At 37.2% G+C, this 22,199-nt stretch overlaps 1 protein-coding gene across 3 annotated transcripts in view; it reads left to right on the forward strand.

Annotated features, from left to right (window-relative positions):
• The first annotated feature begins 3,409 nt into the window (after positions 1 to 3,409).
• The window catches only part of CHCHD6 (coiled-coil-helix-coiled-coil-helix domain containing 6), a 247,209-nt gene continuing 228,419 nt past the window's right edge, over positions 3,410 to 22,199 (forward strand). The window contains exons 1-4 of one of the 3 annotated variants that reach the window (XM_034431529.3): positions 3,410 to 3,666; positions 5,819 to 5,906; positions 6,317 to 6,386; positions 11,877 to 12,021. In XM_034431529.3, coding sequence (XP_034287420.1) covers positions 3,577 to 3,666; positions 5,819 to 5,906; positions 6,317 to 6,386; positions 11,877 to 12,021 — 393 coding nt within the window. In that variant the 5' untranslated portion in view covers positions 3,410 to 3,576. The remainder of the gene's footprint in view (positions 3,667 to 5,818; positions 5,907 to 6,316; positions 6,387 to 11,876; positions 12,022 to 22,199) is intronic. The other 2 variants (XM_034431531.3, XM_034431530.3) reach the window with 2 other exon arrangements.

Raw genomic sequence — 22,199 nt, forward strand, 5'->3', positions numbered from 1 at the left:
TTTAAGTATTTATTTATATCCCACCTTTATTATTTTTACAAACAACCCAAAGCGACTAACATATCCAACACACCCTCGTCTTATTTTCCCCACCACAACCCTGTGAGATGGGTTGAGCTGAGAGAGTGATTGGCCCAAAGTAACCCAGCTGGCTTTCATGGCTAAGGCAGGACTAGAATTCACAGTCTTCTGGTTTCTAGCCTGGTGCCTTAACCACTAGACCAAACTGGCTCCTTTATGGATTGTTGTGAGCTGCTCAGAATCATTGTATGAGATAGGTGGCCAAATAAGGCCTTTAAATAAAAATAACATAAATATGGTAAGGGTAGAGGCACCATCATGGAAAAGGCATGCCTCCTTCGTCCCCGTAAAATGACATGGTTCCCGCCTTATTTATTTATTTATTTATTTAATTTATATTGCCGCCTATTCGCCCATGGCGACTCAAGGCGGCTTATTGGAGTTGTAGGACAGACAGATACCCTTGGAAGAAGGTGGTCCAATAATAATCCAGTCCTATGCTGTGTGGGGCTTTATAGATGGTAACCAGCATTTAATGTAGAGCCTTGGTGGCACAGCAGACTAAAGTGCTGTTAAGTAGCACCAGCTGCCTGCAATTACTGCAAGTTCAAATCTCACCAGGCTCAAGGTTGACTCAGCCTTCCATCCTTTCGAGGTAGGTAAAATGGGGACCTGGATTGTGGGGGCAATAAGCTGACTTTGTATAAAAAAGAACACCGCTTGGGGGGGCCGAAAGCCCTACTAAGCAGGTATATACAAAAGTATGAAGGCTATTGCTTAACGTATTGTAAGCCGCCCTGAGTCTCTGGAGAAGGGCGGCATATAAATCAAATTTAAAAAATAATAAATAAATAAATAAATTGCTGAATTACAATATTGAGGAACTAGTCTTGCCACTGCAGTTTGGATCAGAGTTGTCTGGAATTAGGTGTTTTTAAACGTATGTAAAAAAATAAACTGGTTGTGGAGGACGGAGAACCACTGTAATTATGAAATTAATTATTTTACACACAAACGCACACACACACACACACACTGCTGTAGGCAATAGCTAGCCCTTTGATTTTGAATTTAAATAATTGAATTTTATCATTCTTTTCATGTTTAGTAAATATTGGAAGTTTTCTTTATATTGGTTGCTATGGTGATACAAGACCAAGTCCCTTTGCAGATTAAGAAATAAACTCCTTCTCCTAAACCTACAATTAGCTGCTTCATGTACTCAAACAGATAACAAATATTCTATTATTTTGCAGTGGAGGCAGTCAGCTTTCATTAAAATACAACAGCTAAATGTTTGTACTTTGAATGTGCCTTGAATTTTGAAACTTCAATTTTTATTCCTTTTTAAGGTGCTATCAGAAATAACAGAATCAAATAAAAGGCATTTACCGGTATATTCATTATGACTTCCTAAGCATTCTGGTTGCCACACATTGTGCCAGTATCTCAAATATAATTGTTATTTTGTGTTGGAATAGGCACAAATGTTCCTCTTTCAACATTTTAAGATATGTTTTTATCTATTTTTAATTGCCAAATTTGATGGATCCATTTTAATTAAAAAAAATGAAGCTTTATTGTGTAGTGCACAAATGTTTGGAAGCTCAGAAGCAAGAAAGGATGAAATTTCATCATACCATCAGAGATGGAAAGTATTTAAATGGAAACATCTCCAATAACAACTGGATTTTATCAGTTACAGAACATTATGTTTTGTCTCAGTATGTTCAGTATCAGTAACCATTATGTTTGTCTCAGTAGTTGACAGCTCATTTTAGAATTAAGTGAATAATTAGTTACAAGCTTATCAAATGACCTTACCTTACAGAGTTAACATTATGAGAAAGAAAATGGGAGAATTAGGCCACCTTTTGCTCTAGAGGAAAGGTAGGCTATAAATTAACAAATGGATACTGTATAGTAATGAGACTCAATACACAGCTTCTAACAATCTGTCAACATTTGGAAAGCCACAAGTTTTTGATACCCAAATTTTATTTAAAATTGTCACTTCAACCATTCAAAATGGAGACCAACCTTAAGAGATAGCAATTTGGAATATTAACTACGAGTTAGTTACTAACTCATAGTTAATACAATTAACTCATGTATAATTGTTTATCATTTTCTCACTTTTATTTTTCTCTTTGCACCCGAGTCTCATTTTTAGTTAATGAATTGCACCCTTCCAGTATATATTCTGTAGAATTGCATTTAATGTCAGTATATAAAGCATTCAGTGCAATGCATTTGATCACTTGATGCAATTGCAATGATCTCCTGTATGGAGAATTAGTGCAGGGAAAGCGCCTCAGAGGGAGACCATAGCTACGATATAAGGATATCTGCAAGAGGGACCTAAAGGCCCTGGGAATGGACATTAACAACTGGGAAACCTTGACCTCTGAATGTTCAGCTTGGAGGCTAAAGACGCAGTATGGCCTTCTCCAATTTGAAGAGATACTTGTTCAGCAGGCTGAGGCAAAGAGGCAGTCCTGGAACCAGCGAAATCTGGGGGCTGGGCAGGGGACAGAATGTATCTGCCCTCAGTGTGGAAGGGATTGCCACTCTCGAATTGGCCTTTTTAGTCACATTAGATGCTGTTTTAGGACCTCTTTCCAGAGAACGATACCATAGTCTTTCGAGACTGAAGGATGCCAATGCCAATACTGCAATGCATGCTTATTTGAATATTTATTAATTAAATTTCTGTATTCTCCATCTTTTTATTTTGGCAGCAACTTTTTTTGGGGGGGGGCTTATAAAATGGTGCAATATTTAATAAGCATTATTTAAATACTAAATAATTTTAATGAAATCATTGGACAAGTCATGTTTTTTATGCTTATTTTTTTAGCTCCAATTATTTGCTTTTTTTGTAGGAGTTCTGTGTGGTGGAGGAATTTGATCCAGGTATTAAAGCTGAAATTTCATTCAGGTAATATTGGAACATATGTTAAAAAGAAAAACATTATTTATATTTGAAAAATAAAAAGCAGGCTGGCTTGTTTTTTGTCCCTCTACTGGTGACATGTAAATTTACACAGGATTTGCAAACTATACAGCGCCAATGGATAGCAATGAATTGATTCTGATAGGTTTAGACAGAAATAGCATCGCAAGCAAGTTTAGTCTTGCTGAAAAGCAATTAAAATCTGCAGCCGGCATATATCTCCACCTTGAGATAGAAGTGTCCTTCGTCATCTGAAAAAAAAAAAAAGCCTAAATTCAGGATGCGTCTCATCTCCGGTCCAATCGTTGAGACAAACGTAACCTTAAACCGGTTCATTTTGTGGGTCATTTTATCCAATTTAGCTTAATAGTAGCAGCAACATCATCCCAGGATGAGAATTTGGAGAAGGAAGACTACGACTTCCAGCATGCTTCACGGCCGCCTCCAAGACCGCGTAGCGCTATTGGAGACTTTCTCCGCGCTCGCCAACCAGGAGCGAGTTTATAAAGCGGATGGAGCGAAGCGTGCTGTCTAGGTAGCTGTCTTGATTTTGAAGTCGCCTCCGAGTTTTCTTTTTCTTTTTTTTCCCGGGCGCTGCTATGGGTGGAAGCGGGAGCACCCATGGCAGCAGGAAGGTCTCCTTCGAGCTGGACGAGCAGGAGCAAGTTCGGGTGTTGCAGGGCATCAGAGTGAGTGGAGGTTCACCCTTAGGGAGGAATCCAGAGGGCGGAGTGGGTGGACGACGTCAGAGGGGAGGTGTGTGGGTGCTGAGCGGCAGGGTTTGAATGGTAAGGGCCAGTTCAATCTTGCATTATTTCTCAACCTTGGCTGCTTTAAGAGGTGTGGACTTCAACTCCCAAGCCAGCATGATGTATATTGCTATCCATTGGCATGGCTTGGGAATTCTGGGAGTTGAAGTCCATAACTCTTAAAGCTGCCAAGGTTGAGAAATTCTGTTCTGAATTGCCCTCCCCTTTCTTTTTTCTGACCAGGTCCTAGTAAAAAGAACTTATTACATAATTCTTGTTGGTTTTAACAGAAGCGTGTCTTGCCGATTTTGGCCTTGTTATGTTACAAATGGTAATAACAAGGTTTCTGCCCCTGTTGAAATGTGGGAAAGAGCTTGGTAATCCTCCTGACCTTTATACCACTTTTCAAAGGAAAGTACTTTTTGAATGACTTGATGGAAGGTTTTGTTTTTTTAACCAAAGGCTACACTGAAGGATTTGAACCCAGCTTTAGCATCATTTGTTAGATTGAGGAAAAGACCAAATTCCTTCCACTCTCTGGTTTATTATTTTTCAAAGAAAAATGATAGGCAAAGGTGGTAACCTTTAGCACACTTTAGCAGGGTCAAGCCAAAGTCCTGAAAAATATGTGGTTGTGTCTTGAGAAAGAAAAGACTTGAATCATTTAATGTGCAAATAGAACACAAATGTATGTTCAATAAGGCCTCTGAACATTTTTAATGTATATTCTATACAGGAAAGATAATTATGTACTTTCTGGGACAATGCATGCATATTAGGAGTAGGGAAAATCATATCATAAAAATATGATATGCTTAGGTAATAACTGTAGATTTTACTTTAGAGGACAAAGAATGTAATGGAGCATATACAGTATAGACTGACTGTATAAATAGTAAGTCACTGATCACTCCAAAATTAAGAAACAAGCTTAAGTAAACCATGGATATATTTAATAACATGTTTTTAATATAAAAGCATGAGTGTAAAAGTTAAAACTCCAATGCCAGATACCTCAAGAAAAAGTTTTGGAAGGAGTCAGTTTGAAATGAACTAACTATGGTGTATTTTTTCACTGCTGTGCAAAAGTTGAGGGTGGAGGGTAAACTCCAGGATTAAAGCTAAGGGAAAAGTTGAATGCTCTTTCCTTAAACTTTTTTTTATGGAAGTAATTGCTGCTGGGATTTAATGTACATTTTTGCATGTACATTTATTTCAGAACTTGAAATTCCTTAGTTGTAAAAAGCCAACATCTGTCCATCCAGCCAACCATCTCTATCCAATTTCACAGAATTAAAACTCAGAAAAAAACTATATAAAAAATATAAACGCCATGTGGTGAAAAAAAGAAGCAATCCCTCACATCATCCCCATCCTAGAGGGGCTGACTCTAATTCAAGAGCTAGAAGAAAAGCATTTTTAGGGCTCTCTTTGAAAATGCATAAGTGGGAGCAAATTAAGAACAGCTGAGAAGCTGCAAAGAATGCAGGCATTACAACAGAGAAGCATGTTTCCTGGATCCCTCCAGGTGTCATTGCTTAATCAACAGGGAGAGAAGTTGTAAAAAAAGTGGTCCTGGTTTCAACCCTTGAATTAGGATTTTACCCCTAGGTACTAGTATAATCATTAAACTAGGGAGTTCTGGAAGTTGAAGTCCACAGGATTTAAAGCTGCTAAGGCTGGATATCTCTGATTTAGCAACTATTATATGCCAGTAAGCCTAAGAAAATCTCTCAATTTATATCTGCTTATATAACTTTCATGACAAATTAATAACAGCTTTAATAAGACAAGTCAAGCATATGAATCATCATTTTGACCAGTCAATAATTATTTTATGTGTTTGTAAGTATTTTTGCATTACGACTAGCACTGAATTTCTTATAAGTACCATATGATACTTCCCTGGTATATGACTCATGCTAAAACAGAATTTATTGTTTCAGGTTTTGGATTAATAACTTTTATGAATATATCTGTTGTAATTTATAAACCTTGACAATTGTGTTTATCACTAATCAAAACATAACTTTTAAGAAAATGTGTGACGTAAACTTTCTTACATTCCCACTATTATTTTTATTTGGGCTAGCTTTCTGAAGATGTAGTAAATAGAATGAAGGAAAAAAGCCAACCTAAACAAGACCAGCGATCTCAAGAGAAATCTAAGGTGTCCACAGGTATTGCGTGCCTTTTATTTAAGGGATGACTTATAAATTAATGAATCCATACTACTAGATGCATGTTCTGTGATGAAATATTATTTACATGAGTATATGGTATCCTCTCAGCCATAATAATATGCTTTGTTAGATTTTTCAAACTTTGTAACAGCTTTTTTGTTGTGAGAATTCTGCATTATTCCTGTTGGCACTCTGGAATATTTCAGCATGTTCATAATTCATAACCAATTTATTTACCCAATATTTTAGATTTCATAGATTTGTTTTTTTGTTTCATCCTTCTTCTGAAATACAGTAGATTCCTTTGTAATTTAGCTGAGTGGCTTTGTTTCTTTTGTCTTTATACCTCCTATAAAAAGGAAATGAGAAATTTATTCGTCTATAATTATTTGTTTTCATTTGTCCAGGGATCTGTCCACCTACCACAGAAAGTTTGGGTCAAAAGCCTTCTGAAGCAAAGGAGGAACTGTATAAGAGGTATGATGTTTCAGTCACCACTTTGATGGTTTTGTCCTCTTAAAATCCTCTTTGAAATGTATTTTAAATTTTAATCTGTCAAGACTAATGAAAATATGCACACATTCAGCAATATTAACCGTGTAATACCTTGTTTCCACAAAATAAGCCCTCCCCAAAAATATTTAAACGCATGCGCAGCTGGTCTCCGCCATTTCCTCTGGTTAGGGTTAGGGAGACAGAGCTGGAAATCAGGTAAAATGGCAAGAGGAGCCCCATCTTACTCCATGCACCCCAAAATTATAAGACCTCCTTGAAAATAAGGCTAAGCATTTATTTCGGGGTTCAAAAAAATATAAGACAGGGTCTTATTTTCAGGGAAGCACAGGTAACAGTGTAGAGTAATTTTAAAAAAAATAAAAAGTTCCTGAAAATTATGACAAACAGAATTCTCCTTCCCCTCCTTCTCCTGACCAATTGCTAGAAAGTCTTTTCTTGTCCTTTGTTGAAAAAATACTAAATGTTAAAAAGGAGAGGAAAGAGACTCAAGCACTGAGGAGTCCAACATTACAGGGACCTAGGATTCGACCTGTCTCCCCACAAACACCAACCAAAATTGGATAAAAGGAGGAGAACCACTCCAGAACAGTGCCTCCCATTTCCAATCCTTGAACCTGCTTCAAAAGAATACCATGATCAATGGTATCAAAAGTTGCTGAGAGATCTAGAAGGCCCAGGATGGTTGCTACACCCTTATCCTGAATCCTCTAGAGATCATCCACAAATGGTACCAATGCCATCTTGGTGCTCTACTCCCAGACTGAAAAAGATCCAGATAATCTGCTTCATCCATGGTCCTCTGAAGCTGAGCGCCCACTACCCTCTCAACAATTTTCTTCCAAAAGGAAAGGTTGGAGACAAGATAAAAGTTGTCAAGTATGGTTGGGTCCAGGGGTCATCTCTTGAGAAGGTGGTGTGTCCACTGCTGCCTTTAACGTGGGAGGTAGTTTTAGTCCTCCAAAGAAGCCTTAATGATTACTTGGACCCAACCATGTACCATCTCTGACCAACCAGGAGGGACATTGGGTCAGTACATAGGTGGCTGAGCCCACAGACACAAAGACTCTGTCATTAGGGTTGACTGTTTCAAACTTTCTAGGTATTTTATGAGACATGGAGTTGTAATAATAATGACAGGGTTTATATCATCTCAATCTCAATGATAAATAGTGTAAGTCCCTCATGTTAGTCATCCATATTGGGTAATTAGCCTTTCCCTAAACACACCTTTTGCAGTTAGCAGCTTTTTCTCTTTCAAGATACAACACTTTTCTTCTTTGTCTTGTTGAACTCCCTCAGCAAGCACCTGCTAGCTCTCCTTCCTCCGTCAATTAACAATGGTACAGCTGAAATAGTAGTAATATTATTTAAAATAGTATTTTATTTCATAAAATACCTGGAAATTGAAAGGAGGGGAGACACTGCAGAAATATTTCAGATTTTAACAAAATATTCTTTTATCTGGGAGAAGGGATTATGTTATCATACACCATGTGTGTGTGTGTATTTGTCAAAAATGAAATATAAACAAAGAAATTAGGAAGAGTAAAGAACAGGAACTGTTGAAGTCACTAAAGATCCAAAATGAGTAGTTTAGTCAGGTTTTACTTCTGTATAATTAAACTTAATAAGCAAATACTCAATAAACCTTGGCATAGTAATGTATGTCTTATTTGATTGTGTGAATACTGTGCTATGAAAAACCATTTGTAATATTTTCATATAATTTCACCTGTTTTGACCTTATGTTTCAGTGAAGGAAAATTCTTTTTATTTCAGAGAATAATTTAAAAATGAAATACCATGCTTCATGAAATGCCCTAAGAGATTAGTCTCAAGGGAAGTTGGGTGACATATACCTCAGCAAGTGTGTCCATAAATCATTAAGTTACTAGTTTAAAATAGAGATATGCCAGGAAATTATAGAACAGTTGCTCACAAGTATATTGATACCTATATTATGGAACAGCCTCTTTCTAGAAATTAAGTTTAGCCTTCTGGATACTTTTAAAGACCAATAAATATGATTGTCACAATTTGGATTTTAAAAAAATGATTAGGTGCTATAATTATTGTATTCAATTAAGCATTATGTTTTAATGTTTGATTCTCTGGCTATTTCTACTGTATTTTAATAACTTGTGAACTGCTGTGAATTGCCAAGATTTAGTGGGATACAAAATTGGTAAATAAATCCATCTTTAAAGATAGTAAAGTGTATTTATTTATTAGCATAAATCTTATACTACTCCAGTCTCACAGCTCCATTCAGTATATAAATATCTTAATAGCAGGTTTAATATATAAGTACCCGCATCAATGAAAACATTCAGAAACAAATAAAAGATAGCCGTTTTCATACCATGCTGGTTATCAAGTGCTAACTTTAACAGGAAGAGTTTCAGAAGCTTCTTAAAAGCCAGAAGAGAATTCCCAAACTTAACTTTGGAGGTAGTGTGTTCCATAGAATTGTGACCACAACTGTGAAGACTTGAAGAAATGTCTCTCATTTCATATGGGGATGGTTCTCTGAGTGGATTGTCTCTTAATAGTCTAAGAGAACAGTGTGACTTGTTTAGAATAACAGAGTAACAGAAAAACAAAGTTGGAAGGGACCTTGGAGATCTTCTAGTCCTACCACCTGCTCAGGCAGGAAACCCTATATCATTTCAGACAAATGGTGGGAGTTCTGCTTGGATCTTTGCTGGGAGCTCAATAGAAACTAGAACAACCACACTGAAGCAACACCTCATCCCAGATAGAGTAGCACTAGCACTAGCACTTATATACTGCTTTACAGTGCTTTACAGCCCTCTCTAAGCAGTTTACAGAATCATCATATTGCCCCCAACAATCTGGATCCTCATTTTACCCACCTCGGAAGAATGGAAAGCTGAGTCAACCTTGAGCCGGTGAGATTTGAACTGCCAAATTGCAGGCAGCTGGCAGTCAGCAGAAGTAGCCTGCAGTACTGCACTCTAACCACTGTGCCCCTATGGTTCGTACAGTGGGGCAAAAAAGTATTTAGTCAGCCACCAATTGTGCAAGTTCTCCCACTTAAAAAGATGAGAGAGGCCTGTAATTGTCATCATAGGTAGACCTCAACTATGAGAGACAAAATGAGAAAACAAATCCAGACAATCACATTGTCTGATCTGGAAAGAATTTATTTGCAAATTATGGTGGAAAATAAGTATTTGGTCATTATCAAAAGTTCATCTCAATACTTTGTTATATATCCTTTGTTGGCAATGACAGAGGTCAAACATTTTCTGTAAGTCTTCACAAGGTTGGCACACACTATTGCTGGTATGTTGGCCCATTCCTCCATGCAGATCTCCTCTAGAGCAGTGATGTTTTGGGGCTGTCGCTGGGCAACACGGACTTTCAACTCCCTCCAAAGGTTTTCTATGGGGTTGAGATCTGGAGACTGGCTAGGCCACTCCAGGACCTTGAAATGCTTCTTACGAAGCCACTTCTTCGTTGCCCGGGCGGTGTGTTTGGGATCATTGTCATGCTGAAAGACCCAGCCACATTTCATCTTCAATGCCCTTGCTGATGGAAGGAGGTTTGCACTCAAAATCTCACGATACATGGCCCCATTCATTCTGTCCTGTACACGGATCAGTCGTCCTGGTTCCTTTGCAGAGAAACAGCCCCAAAGCATGATGTTGCCACCCCCATGCTTCACAGTAGGTATAGTGTTATTTGGATGCAACTCAGCATTCTCTCTCCTCCAAACACGACGAGTTGTGTTTCTACCAAACAGTTCTACTTTGGTTTCATCTGACCATATGACATTCTTCCAATCCTCTTCTGGATCATCCAAATGCTCTCTAGCAAACTTCAGATGGGCCCGGACATGTACTGTCTTAAGCAGGGGGCACATCTGGCACTGCAGGATCTGAGTCCCTGGCGGTGTAGTGTGTTACTGATGGTAGCCTTTGTTACGTTGGTCCCAGCTCTCTGCAGGTCATTCACTAGGTCCCCCCGTGTGGTTCTGCTCACCAGCTCTGGTGTCCGTCGACAGCTCTTTGGTCTTCACTATAGTGGAGTTTGGAGTGTGACTGTTTGAGGTTGTGGACAGGTGTCTTTTATACTGATAACAAGTTCAAACAGGTGCCATTAATACAGGTAATGATTGAGGACAGAAGGGCCTCTTAAAGAAGAAGTTACAGGTCTGTGAGAGCCAGAAATCTTGCTTGTTTGTAGGTGACCAAATACTTATTTTCCACCATAATTTGCAAATAAATTATTTCCAAATCAGACAATGTGATTGTCTGGATTTGTTTTCTCATTTTGTCTCTCCTAGTTGAGATCTACCTATGATGACAATTACAGGCCTCTCTCATCTTTTTAAGTGGGAGAACTTGCACAATTGGTGGCTGACTAAATACTTTTTTGCCCCACTGTAAGAGTAAGAACTCTAGAAGGCTGCATATTACTTTACAGACTAATAGGCTTTGGCCTGGACTAAGTAATAAAAGACTAAGTATTAAAAGTATATTTAGAAGGGTGGAGAGCATAGCCTGTTGGGAGAACAATGGCCTTTTGTTGGGGAAGGTGTATGGCTGCAATTAAGTATAAGGCAATCTATAAGGTAATTCAAAATCCTGATACATAGGATTTTTTAGTTAATGTCCAGCATTTTAAATTGGGTCCAGTACTTTGATTGCTGTATTCTGTATGCTGTAACTTGATCAGAGGCACTAGCTTCTACTTGCTACTTCAATAGGAACCACAAATCTAAGAGAATCTCCAACTCACAATTCTTCTACTACAGCCCTATCTAAAACTACAACTGAAACTCAGCTCTATTTTTTTCTTTGCAAGCTGCTTAAAACATAATGCAAGTGTATTTATTCCTCATTCCATTACATGAATAGATTGGGAATTTTGTAATATACTATTCCTTGCAGAAAATCTGATAAATTTCACTATGCTGTATATGACCAAAAAATATCAACTATCAATTATAAAAAAGTGACAATGGAACACAGCGGGAACTTTTAATATTTATAATATCTACATTTAGATGATAAACCAATATTTCATACTTTAGAATTTACATAAAAACTGGCTGAGCATATTCATTTTGACTGTGATGTTATGTTTTTAGGATTATGATGCTGTAAAATAATTTGTCAGTTTTAAAAATTATTTATTTGTTAATTTTAAAGTCTCATTTTAAGCCAAAGAAACAGTATAAATATTTCACAGTCCAAGCTTCTATAAATTGTTTTATATCTTTTATCCTTCTCATTGGAAAATCATTGAACATTAGAACTGGCCACGATCATCCTGTACGTTGACTGGGTTTTTCATTGCAGTGAAATTTAATTTTTGTTGCTTTCTACAATGTACAGTGATGACTACTGACACTAGTTCTTGGATCTAGCAAGACTGCTGTCTCACAATTTTAGAACTTTTAGCCAATTTTCTTCTTTACAGGTATGAACAAGAACAAGCAATGGTCCAAGAGGAACTACTTCGATTGGCAAAAAGAGAGAAAGAGGCAGTCAGTGAGAGTCTGGGTGCTGCCCTCCAACAGGAGAGAATTTGTGCCCGAGAGGATAAGCAGAAAGCATCCCACCTGGTGAGTACATACGGTAACAATTCCTCAACTTCCTGGAATAACATTTGTCAAAGGGTTTTCCCTCCCATACTCATGATTTTAGCATTGAAAAAAGTATTAGAGTATAAAGTCTGCTGTTGCGCCTGTATCCAGCTCAAAATTTTAATTCCTTCCTCTCCCCATTCTTTCTATAGCCCACTTATTGTTCACTTCTTCATACCCTGAACCTATTTCAATATCTGCACCTGATCCCAGGAATACACATGCATTGATTGAGGAATTCATTTAATTCATGCTTGATACGCAACCTGTTATCCAGGGGTTCAAGGTGGTAAAAATAGTGCTTCCTCCTCCTGTTTTTTTTTTCCAATTTTTTTTTATTTTTAAACATAAAACATAAAACAACCATCATCCATTACAATCACAGAAAGTGTGTCAATCGGTTAAAAATCTTTTGTGCTTAATCCCATATCCACAATTTACAAATTATTTAATTTCTCTTATTTGATAATTTTATATATCCTTTTATGTTATTATTCTCATTTAACAATTGTTTAACAAGGGTTTGACTCCCACAAAAAAAAACACTTCATATATTTTATCATTACATTAATTTCATATTTCATACTTCATTTCCATGACTTATTATCTAGCCATTGGTAAAACAAATCCCATATTAAATAATATTGTTTGTCTTCCTGTTCTCTAATTTCAAATGTCAATTTACTCATTTCAGCACATTCCATAATTTTCTTAATGAGTTCATCTTCAGTAGGTATTTTCTCTTTTTTCCAATTTTTAGCAAATACAATTCTAGCCGCTGTTAAAACATTCACAATTAAATATCTCAGTTCTCTATTATACATTTCTGGTAAGATCCCTAATAAAAATATCTCAGGTTTGAAGTCAATGTGTTTGTTTGTCATTTTTATCAACCTTGTGTGGATTTTAGTCCAATATCTTTTAGCTTCTGCACATGTCCACCACATATGATAATATGATCCTGGAGTCCTCCTGTTTTTTTCACAACAGCCCCCCAGAGAGCTTCTGCAGTGGGCAGGGGACTAAAATCTGAGTCTTCCTACTGTTGGTCCAACACTTAGCCATTAATTCACAATTTCAGAGAGCAACTGTATTCAGTCTCTGAAGCACTTTTTTGTCATTGAATATAAAGAGGCACACAGTCCTGGTACTTTTGTAGGCATCTCTGCATAAATAAAGCTCAACTTATTTATTTGCAGGCATATTTTAAAATACAGTAGTATTTACAGTAGTAAACAGAGCACCTTGTACTATAACTTATCTTGATGGCTATTCTGCGATAAAGCAATTTAGAGTATAAAGAAAGTCGTATTTCTACTAGAGCTGTCTGATGAGAAATACTAGTTGTAACAATGCAGAAGGTGTCAAACCAGTGTGATTAGACATGAAGAATTAAACACATGAAAAAGCGGTAATATCTCAGGCAGGTAAAAGGTGGGTGAGACATTATACGTGGCAGCTGCACTGTTAACTCTATTATCACTATGTAAGTGCTAATTTTTTTTCTTGTGTGAAAAGTAATTATCAGGCTCTTATACAAAAAAAATACTATGAATTGTTGCCAAATTCACAGTTTATGATTAAGCTACCAAGGAATGCCTTGCTTGATCCTGCTTATGGAACATTCTCTTAAAGTCATGAGAAGAAAGTTGAAGAAACACGCATACCACTGAGAATGTCATGAGTGCTGCTAATTCATCTCAGGAACCTCAGTATAACACCTATATTTTCTTGCAGACAGATTTTTAAACCCAGAGTTGCTTTAGAATAATATAGGCAACAGAGTGAATTAATAAATAAAATAAAGCATCTTGATAAAAATCAGATAGTATAATAGAAAACATGTAGACTAATGAAGCTTTATTGAAACTCACTTATAGACTGTCTCAAATAAATGTGAGGAAATTGTGGTTTTGTGGCAGGAATCATTGGGCAAGGTATCTGGGCTAGTAGCATTTTGTCTGGCCCTCCCAATTAATTCTGCCACAAAATAGTCAAATTCTAACACAGGAATTTTTTTTCACATTTAGCCATATGTTTTATCAATCACCTTTTATGAACATGTACCGTAGCAAAGATGGTAGAGGAAACTCAACTGAGATTAGTCTTTTTTGCAGGAACTTGAAATTCATGACATATAGGAACCATGGAAATAGATGGCTATTTTTGTGCTGCTTAATAAAAAAAAGTGTAGTTGAAAAAAATGGCAGATCTCCAACATAGTACAGCATAGTACATAATATAGTAGTGTATTATATTGTAAGGCTGCAGGAACATATACTGTATGCGAATGATTTTATATAAATAAAAAGAATTGAAAATGCTTGTACACAGGTTGTCTTTGTTTAGCCAGTGGCAAAATGGTTGCTAGGTGACAGTCACTAAATTAACCACTTGATTGGGAGAGAAAGATGCAGAGATCACTGGTTGCTGCCAACTCATTCAGATAAAATTATTTTGTGCAGCAACACCAGTGTTACTCTCATTTTGGTGTGCTCTGATGTCAGGTGTAGAAATGTTGGCTGAAAAATGATTTTTTTATTACTGTTTACTATCATTTATTACTCTTGTATTTGTAGTCACTATCCAAGGCAGTTGCTAAACAAGAACTACTTGCATGCCTTATCCAGATGTTGTAATATTAGGGTACAAATTCTGAATTTCACAGTTGTTTAATTGGTTTATAACCTTGGGTAAACCCATAAAATTTGAACGGTACATGTTTAAGTATAGCATTCACAAAATAAAAAGCTATTTGCTTCCCATTGTTGGAAAGCATGTTAAAATAATCTGTATTAACCAGAGTATTAACTGTAATCCTGACTGATTAATATGGATTTAGTAATTCTCCTATGTGAGAATCCTTAATACAAATCAATGAGATTTTAATGAAAAAAGCATTTTTAAGCTGTTAAAATTAAACACTGCTCATGAATGCATTTTTGTATTGGGGTATGGTTACTAAATTGACACTAAAATTAATGAAACTTGGATGCATAGATTATTCAGAAAAGCCAATGCTAATGTTGTTCAAGCTTCCTTCAAACACTCTGCAGTTATTCATTAGGATAATGGCTTGGCTAGGCAGTGGCAATAGCTTTTCATAGATTTGGAAAGTGCTTTTATAGAGTTTTTGGTGTCTGTGCGGTCTCTTTTATTACTGTGGTGTGTAAACAAACAAGTTAAACAGGTTTACAGAAGCTGAGGATATACATTATGAAACAGTATATATATATATATACATACATACATACATACATACATATATATATATATATATATATATATATATATATATATATTTGTTTTTCTTTCATTTTCGTAGGTTTTATGTGTATGTCTCTTTAGCCAGGTTCTACCTACGTAAACCAAGATATTATGCAGCTCTAGTTCAGTGAAATCACAATTCACTAGTTTCTGGGCTTTTTTTTTTCTTTTTCTGGCAGCCAGCAGACTCTTTGCTGCCCGTTGGGAGACTAAGATAGATCTATTTCGGCCTTATAAGGTAGAACCTAGGTAGGTAGAACCTGGCTAAAGAGACATACACATAAAACCTACGAAAAAGAAAGAAAAACAGATATTGTACCTTTACAGGGAGGATACATGAGATAAGGGTGGCTAACTGATGAGGCCTTATAAGGCCGAAATAGATCTATCTTAGTCTCCCAATGGGCAGCAAAGGGTCTGCTGGCTGCCAGAAAAAGAAAAAAAAAAGCCCAGAAACTAGTGAATTGTGGAGGTTTCTTGGCAACGTTTCGAAGAAGTCTCATTCGTCATCTTCAGGCTGGTGTCTTCGGCTTCGTGCTTCTAGGAGCACGAAGCCGAAGACACCAGCCTGAAGATGACGAATGAGACTTCGTCGAAACGTTGCCAAGAAACCTCCAATTTTACGTGGGAGAAAACCGAATAATCAAAGACACACACACACACACACACACACACACATATATATATTATATATATATACAGTCAGGTCCAGAAATATTGGGACATCAACACAATTCTAACATCTTTGGCTCTATAAACCACCACAATGGATTTGGAATGAAACAAACACAATGTGCGTTAACTGCAGACTGTCAGCTTTAATTTGAGGGTATGTACATCCAACTCAGGTGAACGGTGTAGGACTTACAGCAGTTTGTATATGTGCCTCCCACTTGTCAAGGGACCAAAAGTAATGGGACAATTGGCTTCTCAGCTGTTCCATGGCCAGGTGTGTGATATTCCCTTATTACCCCAATTACAATGTGCAGATAAAAGGCCCAGAGTTCATTTCAAGTGTGCTATTTGCATTTGGAATCTGTTGCTGTCAACTCTGAAGATGAGATCCAAAGAGCTGTCACTATCAGTGAAGCAAGCCATCATTAGGCTGAAGAAACAAAACAAACCCATCAGAGAGATAGCAAGAACATTAGGCATGGCCAAAACAACTGTTTGAAACATTCTCAAAAAGAAGGAATGCACCGGTGAGCTCACCAACACCAAAAAACCCGGGAGACCACAGAAAACAAGTGTGGTGGATGACCGAAGAATTCTTTCCCTGGTGAAGAAAACACCCTTCACAACAGTTGGCCAGATCAAGAACACTCTCCAGGAAGTAGGTGTATGTGTGTCAAAGTCAACAATCAAGAGAAGACTTCACCAGAGTGAATACAGAGGGTTCACCACAAGATGTAAACCATTGGTGAGCCTCAAAAACAGGAAGGCCAGATTAGAGTTTGCCAAACAACGTCTAACAAAGCCTTCACAGTTCTGGAACAAGATCCTATGGACAGATGAGACCAAGATCAACTTGTACCAGAGTGATGGAAAGAGAACAGTATGGAGAAGGAAAAGAACTGCTCATGATCCTAAGCATACCACCTCATCAGTGAAGCATGGTGGTGGTAGTGTCATGGTGTGGGCATGTATGGCTGCCAATGGAACTGATTCTCTTGTATTTATTGATGATGTGACTGCTGACAAAAGCAGCAGGATGAATTCTGAAGTGTTTCGGGCAATATTATCTGCTCACATTCAGCCAAATGCTGCAGAAATCATTGGACAGCGCTTCACAGTGCAGATGGACAATGACCCAAAGCATACTGCAAAAGCAACCAAAGAGTTTTTGAAGGGACAGAAGTGGAATGCTATGCAATGGCCAAGTCAATCACCTGACCTGAATCCCATTGAGCATGCATTTCACTTGCTGAAGACAAAACTGAAGGGAAAATGCCCCAAGAACAAGCAGGAACTGAAGACAGTTGCAGTAGAGGCCTGGCAGAGCATCACCATGGATGAAACCCAGCGTCTGGTGATGTCTATGGTTCCAGACTTCAGGCTGTGATTGACTGCAAAGGATTTGCAACCAAGTATTAAGAAGGGAAAGTTTGATTTATGATTATTATTCTGTCCCATTACTTTTGGTCCCTTAACAAGTGGGAGGCATATATGCAGACTGCTGTAAGTCCTACACTGTTCACCTGAGTTGGATGTACATATCCTTAAATTAAAGCTGACAGTCTGCAGGTAAAGCACATTGTGTTTGTTTCATTCCAACTCCATTGTAGTGGTGTATAGAGCCAAAGATGTTAGAATTGTGTCGATGTCCCAATATTTCTGGACCTGACTGTGTGTGTGTGTGTGTCTATATATATATATAGACACACACACACACACACACTCATTCATTCATTCATTCATTCATTCCAGATGGGTTGGCTAAAACTCCCATCCTTTCCAAACAGCATGGCTAGCTTCTGTGCAGACTGAAATTTATGGACCTGGGGCACTAAACTGGAGTAGGTGATAACAGCTGAAGGATACCCATACTGGCATGGGTATCACAATGCCCGTTGCTGTGATGGAAATGTGTATCTGCAGTAGCAGAGGGGGAGTATTTTGCCAATTCGGAGCCCTCCCAGAAAGAGACTGTTGGAGAAGAGATTCATGGTAGTCAACCCTAGAATCTCTCAGAATAGATATTGTAGATTTGAAGTTATAGCTTCACGTTAGCAAGATTCTGTCCATTAAGTGCAAGCAAATAAAAGATTGAACTTGATTGGATCTTACTCAAGAGCCGCAGTTGCGGAGTGGTTAGAGTGCAGTACTGCAGGCTGCTTTTGCTGATCACCAGCTGCCAGCAGTTTGGCAGATCGAATCTCACCAGGCTCAAGGTTGACTCAGCCTTTCATCCTTCCGAGGTGGGTAAAATGAGGATCCAGATTGTTGGGGGCGATATGCTGACTCTGTAAACTGCTTAGAGAGGGCTGTAAAGCACTGTGAAGCGGTATATAAGTCTAAGTGCTATTGCTATTGCTGTTATTGCCTTGTCCCTTCTTGCCTATCAAAGCCATATAATTTTCAAAAACTGATGCTGGGCCAGGATCATCATCTTTGAAGAGGTACTGCCATATTAATGATATTATTTTTTATGTATTCCTTTATCAACAATGTTATTTAAAAACAGTTGATCAACATGCCATTTGCATTTTGTTAATATTTTGCTTGTTCATTTCATTGAGGCTTACAAAGATTCACTATTGACTTGTATGCTCTTACATAGATTGAATTACAGTATCGTATTTTAGATGGTTAGGCTTCTTGAGTGTTGCATGAGTAGAAAATAATATAAATAACAAAATAAACATTTTCCTCTTTCTCTAGGAAAAAAATCATTTTTTCTTTCACAAGCTAGTCATTAGTGTGGAGACCTAAAATACCAGCAGTTTTCTCATAAAGTTTTGCCCAATTTGGAATCTTTCTCATCATTCCTGAAACACGTTGTTGTGTGCTTCTAGCTTCCCTTTGTTTCTTACATGGCTCATTTGACTCCACTAGGGAAACCTTTAGGTTTACTCTTACTCTAAATCTTAGTTTCATTTCTGTCAGTTTAATTTCTCTGTCTCCTTAATAACATTTCCTTACAGGAAGAAGGAACCCATTGAACAGGCCTTATCTATCATTGTTTCTTTTGCTCCTCAGTGACCCATTGGTCACCGAGGAAAGTATTGCTCAGTGACTGGGCTGCTAAAAGATTTGGAAGGATTTCTACTCTGATGGGGAGGTTATAAATGATCTAATAAAATAAACAGAATGTGAAGGACAAATTAGCAGGCCTTCAAATGTCTTGCTTATAATGGTATGCTGGGAAAGAATATGTCAGTGGCAGCCTGTGGCTTTTTCCTGAGCTTTGGGAGGTGAAGGTCATGTCATGTATCATTGGAAAGATCACCTGGAGACACTCTTTGTCCTTGCTCTAACAGTAATTTAGTCATTAATACTCTTTCCCCAAAGAGTCACTTCAGCTGGAATAGCAATATTCTTTTTAAAATGATTTTGCATTGATTGCATTGAAAGCTATTTGGCATTTAATCTGTGTTCTTTATGGTTTTCTTCCACTGACTTTTATTATTATTAGTATCTGTGTGAAGTGATGGTTCATTCTTATTACCCTGTAAGCTTTCTGAGACCAGAGAGCAGATCACAGACTGAAAATTAACTGGCTGCTGGGCATAATTATTTACTTATTTTGTAAGAGACCTTTTGCTTGGAAAACAGGCTGAGCAATAAGCTCGTTTGGGAGTCAGAAAAGCACTTAGATTATATTAAGACTCTTTAAAATTTCAACTTTTGCTGCTGCCTCGGATGAACTAGAAACATGTATTTTAGGGATCTTCTCTTCTGCAGCATTTTCACACAAAGAACAAACAATGGTTTGATTGTATAAGCAATAACTTTGTTTAGACTTCTAAATAAGAGGAAATGTGACCTCATTGATTCTCCTTGAGCTTAGTAGTTTTTGATACTTGTTGCAGTATTTCTTCTTGACTGGCCCTATGAGTTAATAACATAGTGCTGCATTGGTTTTATTTCTGTCTGTAGGTCTGGATTCCTAGAATCCATTCACTGATAGGTAACCATGGGTTACCATATCAGCCCTACAATTGTTAAATATCTGAATAAAGTTGCTGGTTATTAGGAGATTTAGAATGACATTTCATTGGTATACTGATTACTGTTTCACCATGTCATCTGCCCATGAGGTGTTGCACAGGCCTGAACACAATAATGGGCTGGATCCTGGCAGATTGTAGACATTATATAGTTTTCTTGAAGTATCTGTTCTAAAAGGGATTCTGTTTCCCTTGAAGGAGAAATGGCTAATTTGGTATCTTCTAAAACTGCTCGATAAACAGATCTATATATTGATAAATTGGAGATTAAATTATTTTAATACTTTGGGAGAGACTGGCCTGGAAGCTTCAGCTGAAGGTGATGACTGTTGGGACCAAGCCAGCTATATGGTATACATGCTGATATTTATTTATTACATTTCTTTGATATATAGTATCACGCATGGCTGAGAAGTGGGTTAATGATAAGACACCCTCCCTCAGACATTTTCCCTTTTGAGTGGGAGGTATTAACTCCTGCAGGTAAGTTATTAGGTAAAATTGTGTATCCTGACTTTTAAATGGTTGATAGAATGTGAAAGAAGGAAATGCAAACTACAAGTGATTGTTGTACTTGTATTGTTTAATATTTGTATTGCTTAGTCTTTCTGTGTTTACTTCATTTATCTTTCTCTTTTGCAATTATTGCACTAATCCTTTAGTATAGGTTCAATATCTTCTAATGCTGATAGTAAAGCCCAGGAGAAGGGCCTATCTAAATCGAGGAAAGGAAATGGTCGCTCTTGACTGAGTTTGCGGCTGAAGTAAATTGTGCTCTAGCATATTGATGAAAATGTTCCTAAAATTTGGTTTCCCTTATAACACTATGAATAACTGAGAGGTAGAAGAAAGTTCCTGCCCTTTCCCATGCAAATCTAGGTAACTTAAAATCAGGGACATTTGTCTGGGATCTTATGTGCAGTTCAGGTTTTATTCTACATTATGAGACTTACTGCAATAATTTGGATATTTACTTAAAAGTATCTTCTTTAGAGAAATCTAGTTTGTTTGGTTCCAAAAATAGCTGGCTAAATAATATTGATTCTATATATTTGTTACATTGTCGTTCTTTCGATATATTTTGATTTTTCTGTAACTATCTTCTTAAATTTTTAATATTTTTCCAGGATTTTATACAGAAAACAAGATAGAACTAATATGAAAAAGTGGGCCTCTCCTGATACTTTTCATATCAATGAAAAGTAATTAGGACCTTGTATACAGTTTTTCATGTTGTACACCTTATTAAGTCATTGTTACCTTATCGTTAAATCAACAATTCAGCTTCCAATCCAAGCTTTCCTGTTTATACCTAATTTTACATATCTGCTTTCCTTCACTGCAGTTTCTCTGAGCATCCCTCTCATCACTATAATGTTGAGGTTGTGGAGCATAATATGAGTTCATGTATGAACATCTGCAGCTTTTGGCCTTGAAACAAATTAGTGAGAGAAGTGGGAAGGAGGAGAAATAAATGTGATTAAGCAAAGACATCTCATTACAGCTTTAGAAAGGAAGGATTATATCATATAAAGTAGGAGGATCTCCGTTAGGGAGGAGTGAGTGTAGACAGTGTTATCTGGATAGAAGGGAGAGCAAGTAGAATAAATGAAATTAATACCCTGAAAAGTAGTATTACTTGGATTTAGGCTAATGTGATTTTGTGCATATCTCTTAACTTCGTCTCTCATTTAATCCCCCAGAATAATGGTTTCGTCAGATATATTGACCAAAGACACTTCAATTTTCTTCCCTGCCAACCCCCTGCCACACTTTTGTTTTATTTCTCCCCCCAAAAATTATGTGGGTGCTAATTTTATAAATGTCATGATGGGAAGAAAGCATAGGATTATGTGTGGAAAGTAATTTCACTAAAGCATGTCTATGATATAGAGAGGAACAGTTCTTTAAGCTCTAATGGAAGCCACATCTTCTGGGTGACTTCCATTGCAGCTCGCTGATTGGCTTCTTGGGCAAAAATCTCTCTTGTTGTTGTTGAAGGGTTGTTCCTTAGTTAGATCAGGAATTGAGCTTTCATTATGTTTGGGTAATTAAGTCCCTTTGATTACAATTGAAACATTGCTGAATATATGTTTTGTTTTTAATTTAGATCTCTTATGAATGAAAACGCGACACCTCTTATTTGTTAAATAATATCACAAGTTTTGAGTCTGTAATATTTCTCAAATGAGAAACAGGACAACTAAAACCAACTAAGAT

Source organism: Pantherophis guttatus, chromosome 2 (genome assembly GCF_059756535.1).
Source record: "Pantherophis guttatus breed Tessera chromosome 2, ASM5975653v1, whole genome shotgun sequence".
Classification (NCBI taxonomy): domain Eukaryota; kingdom Metazoa; phylum Chordata; class Lepidosauria; order Squamata; family Colubridae; genus Pantherophis; species Pantherophis guttatus.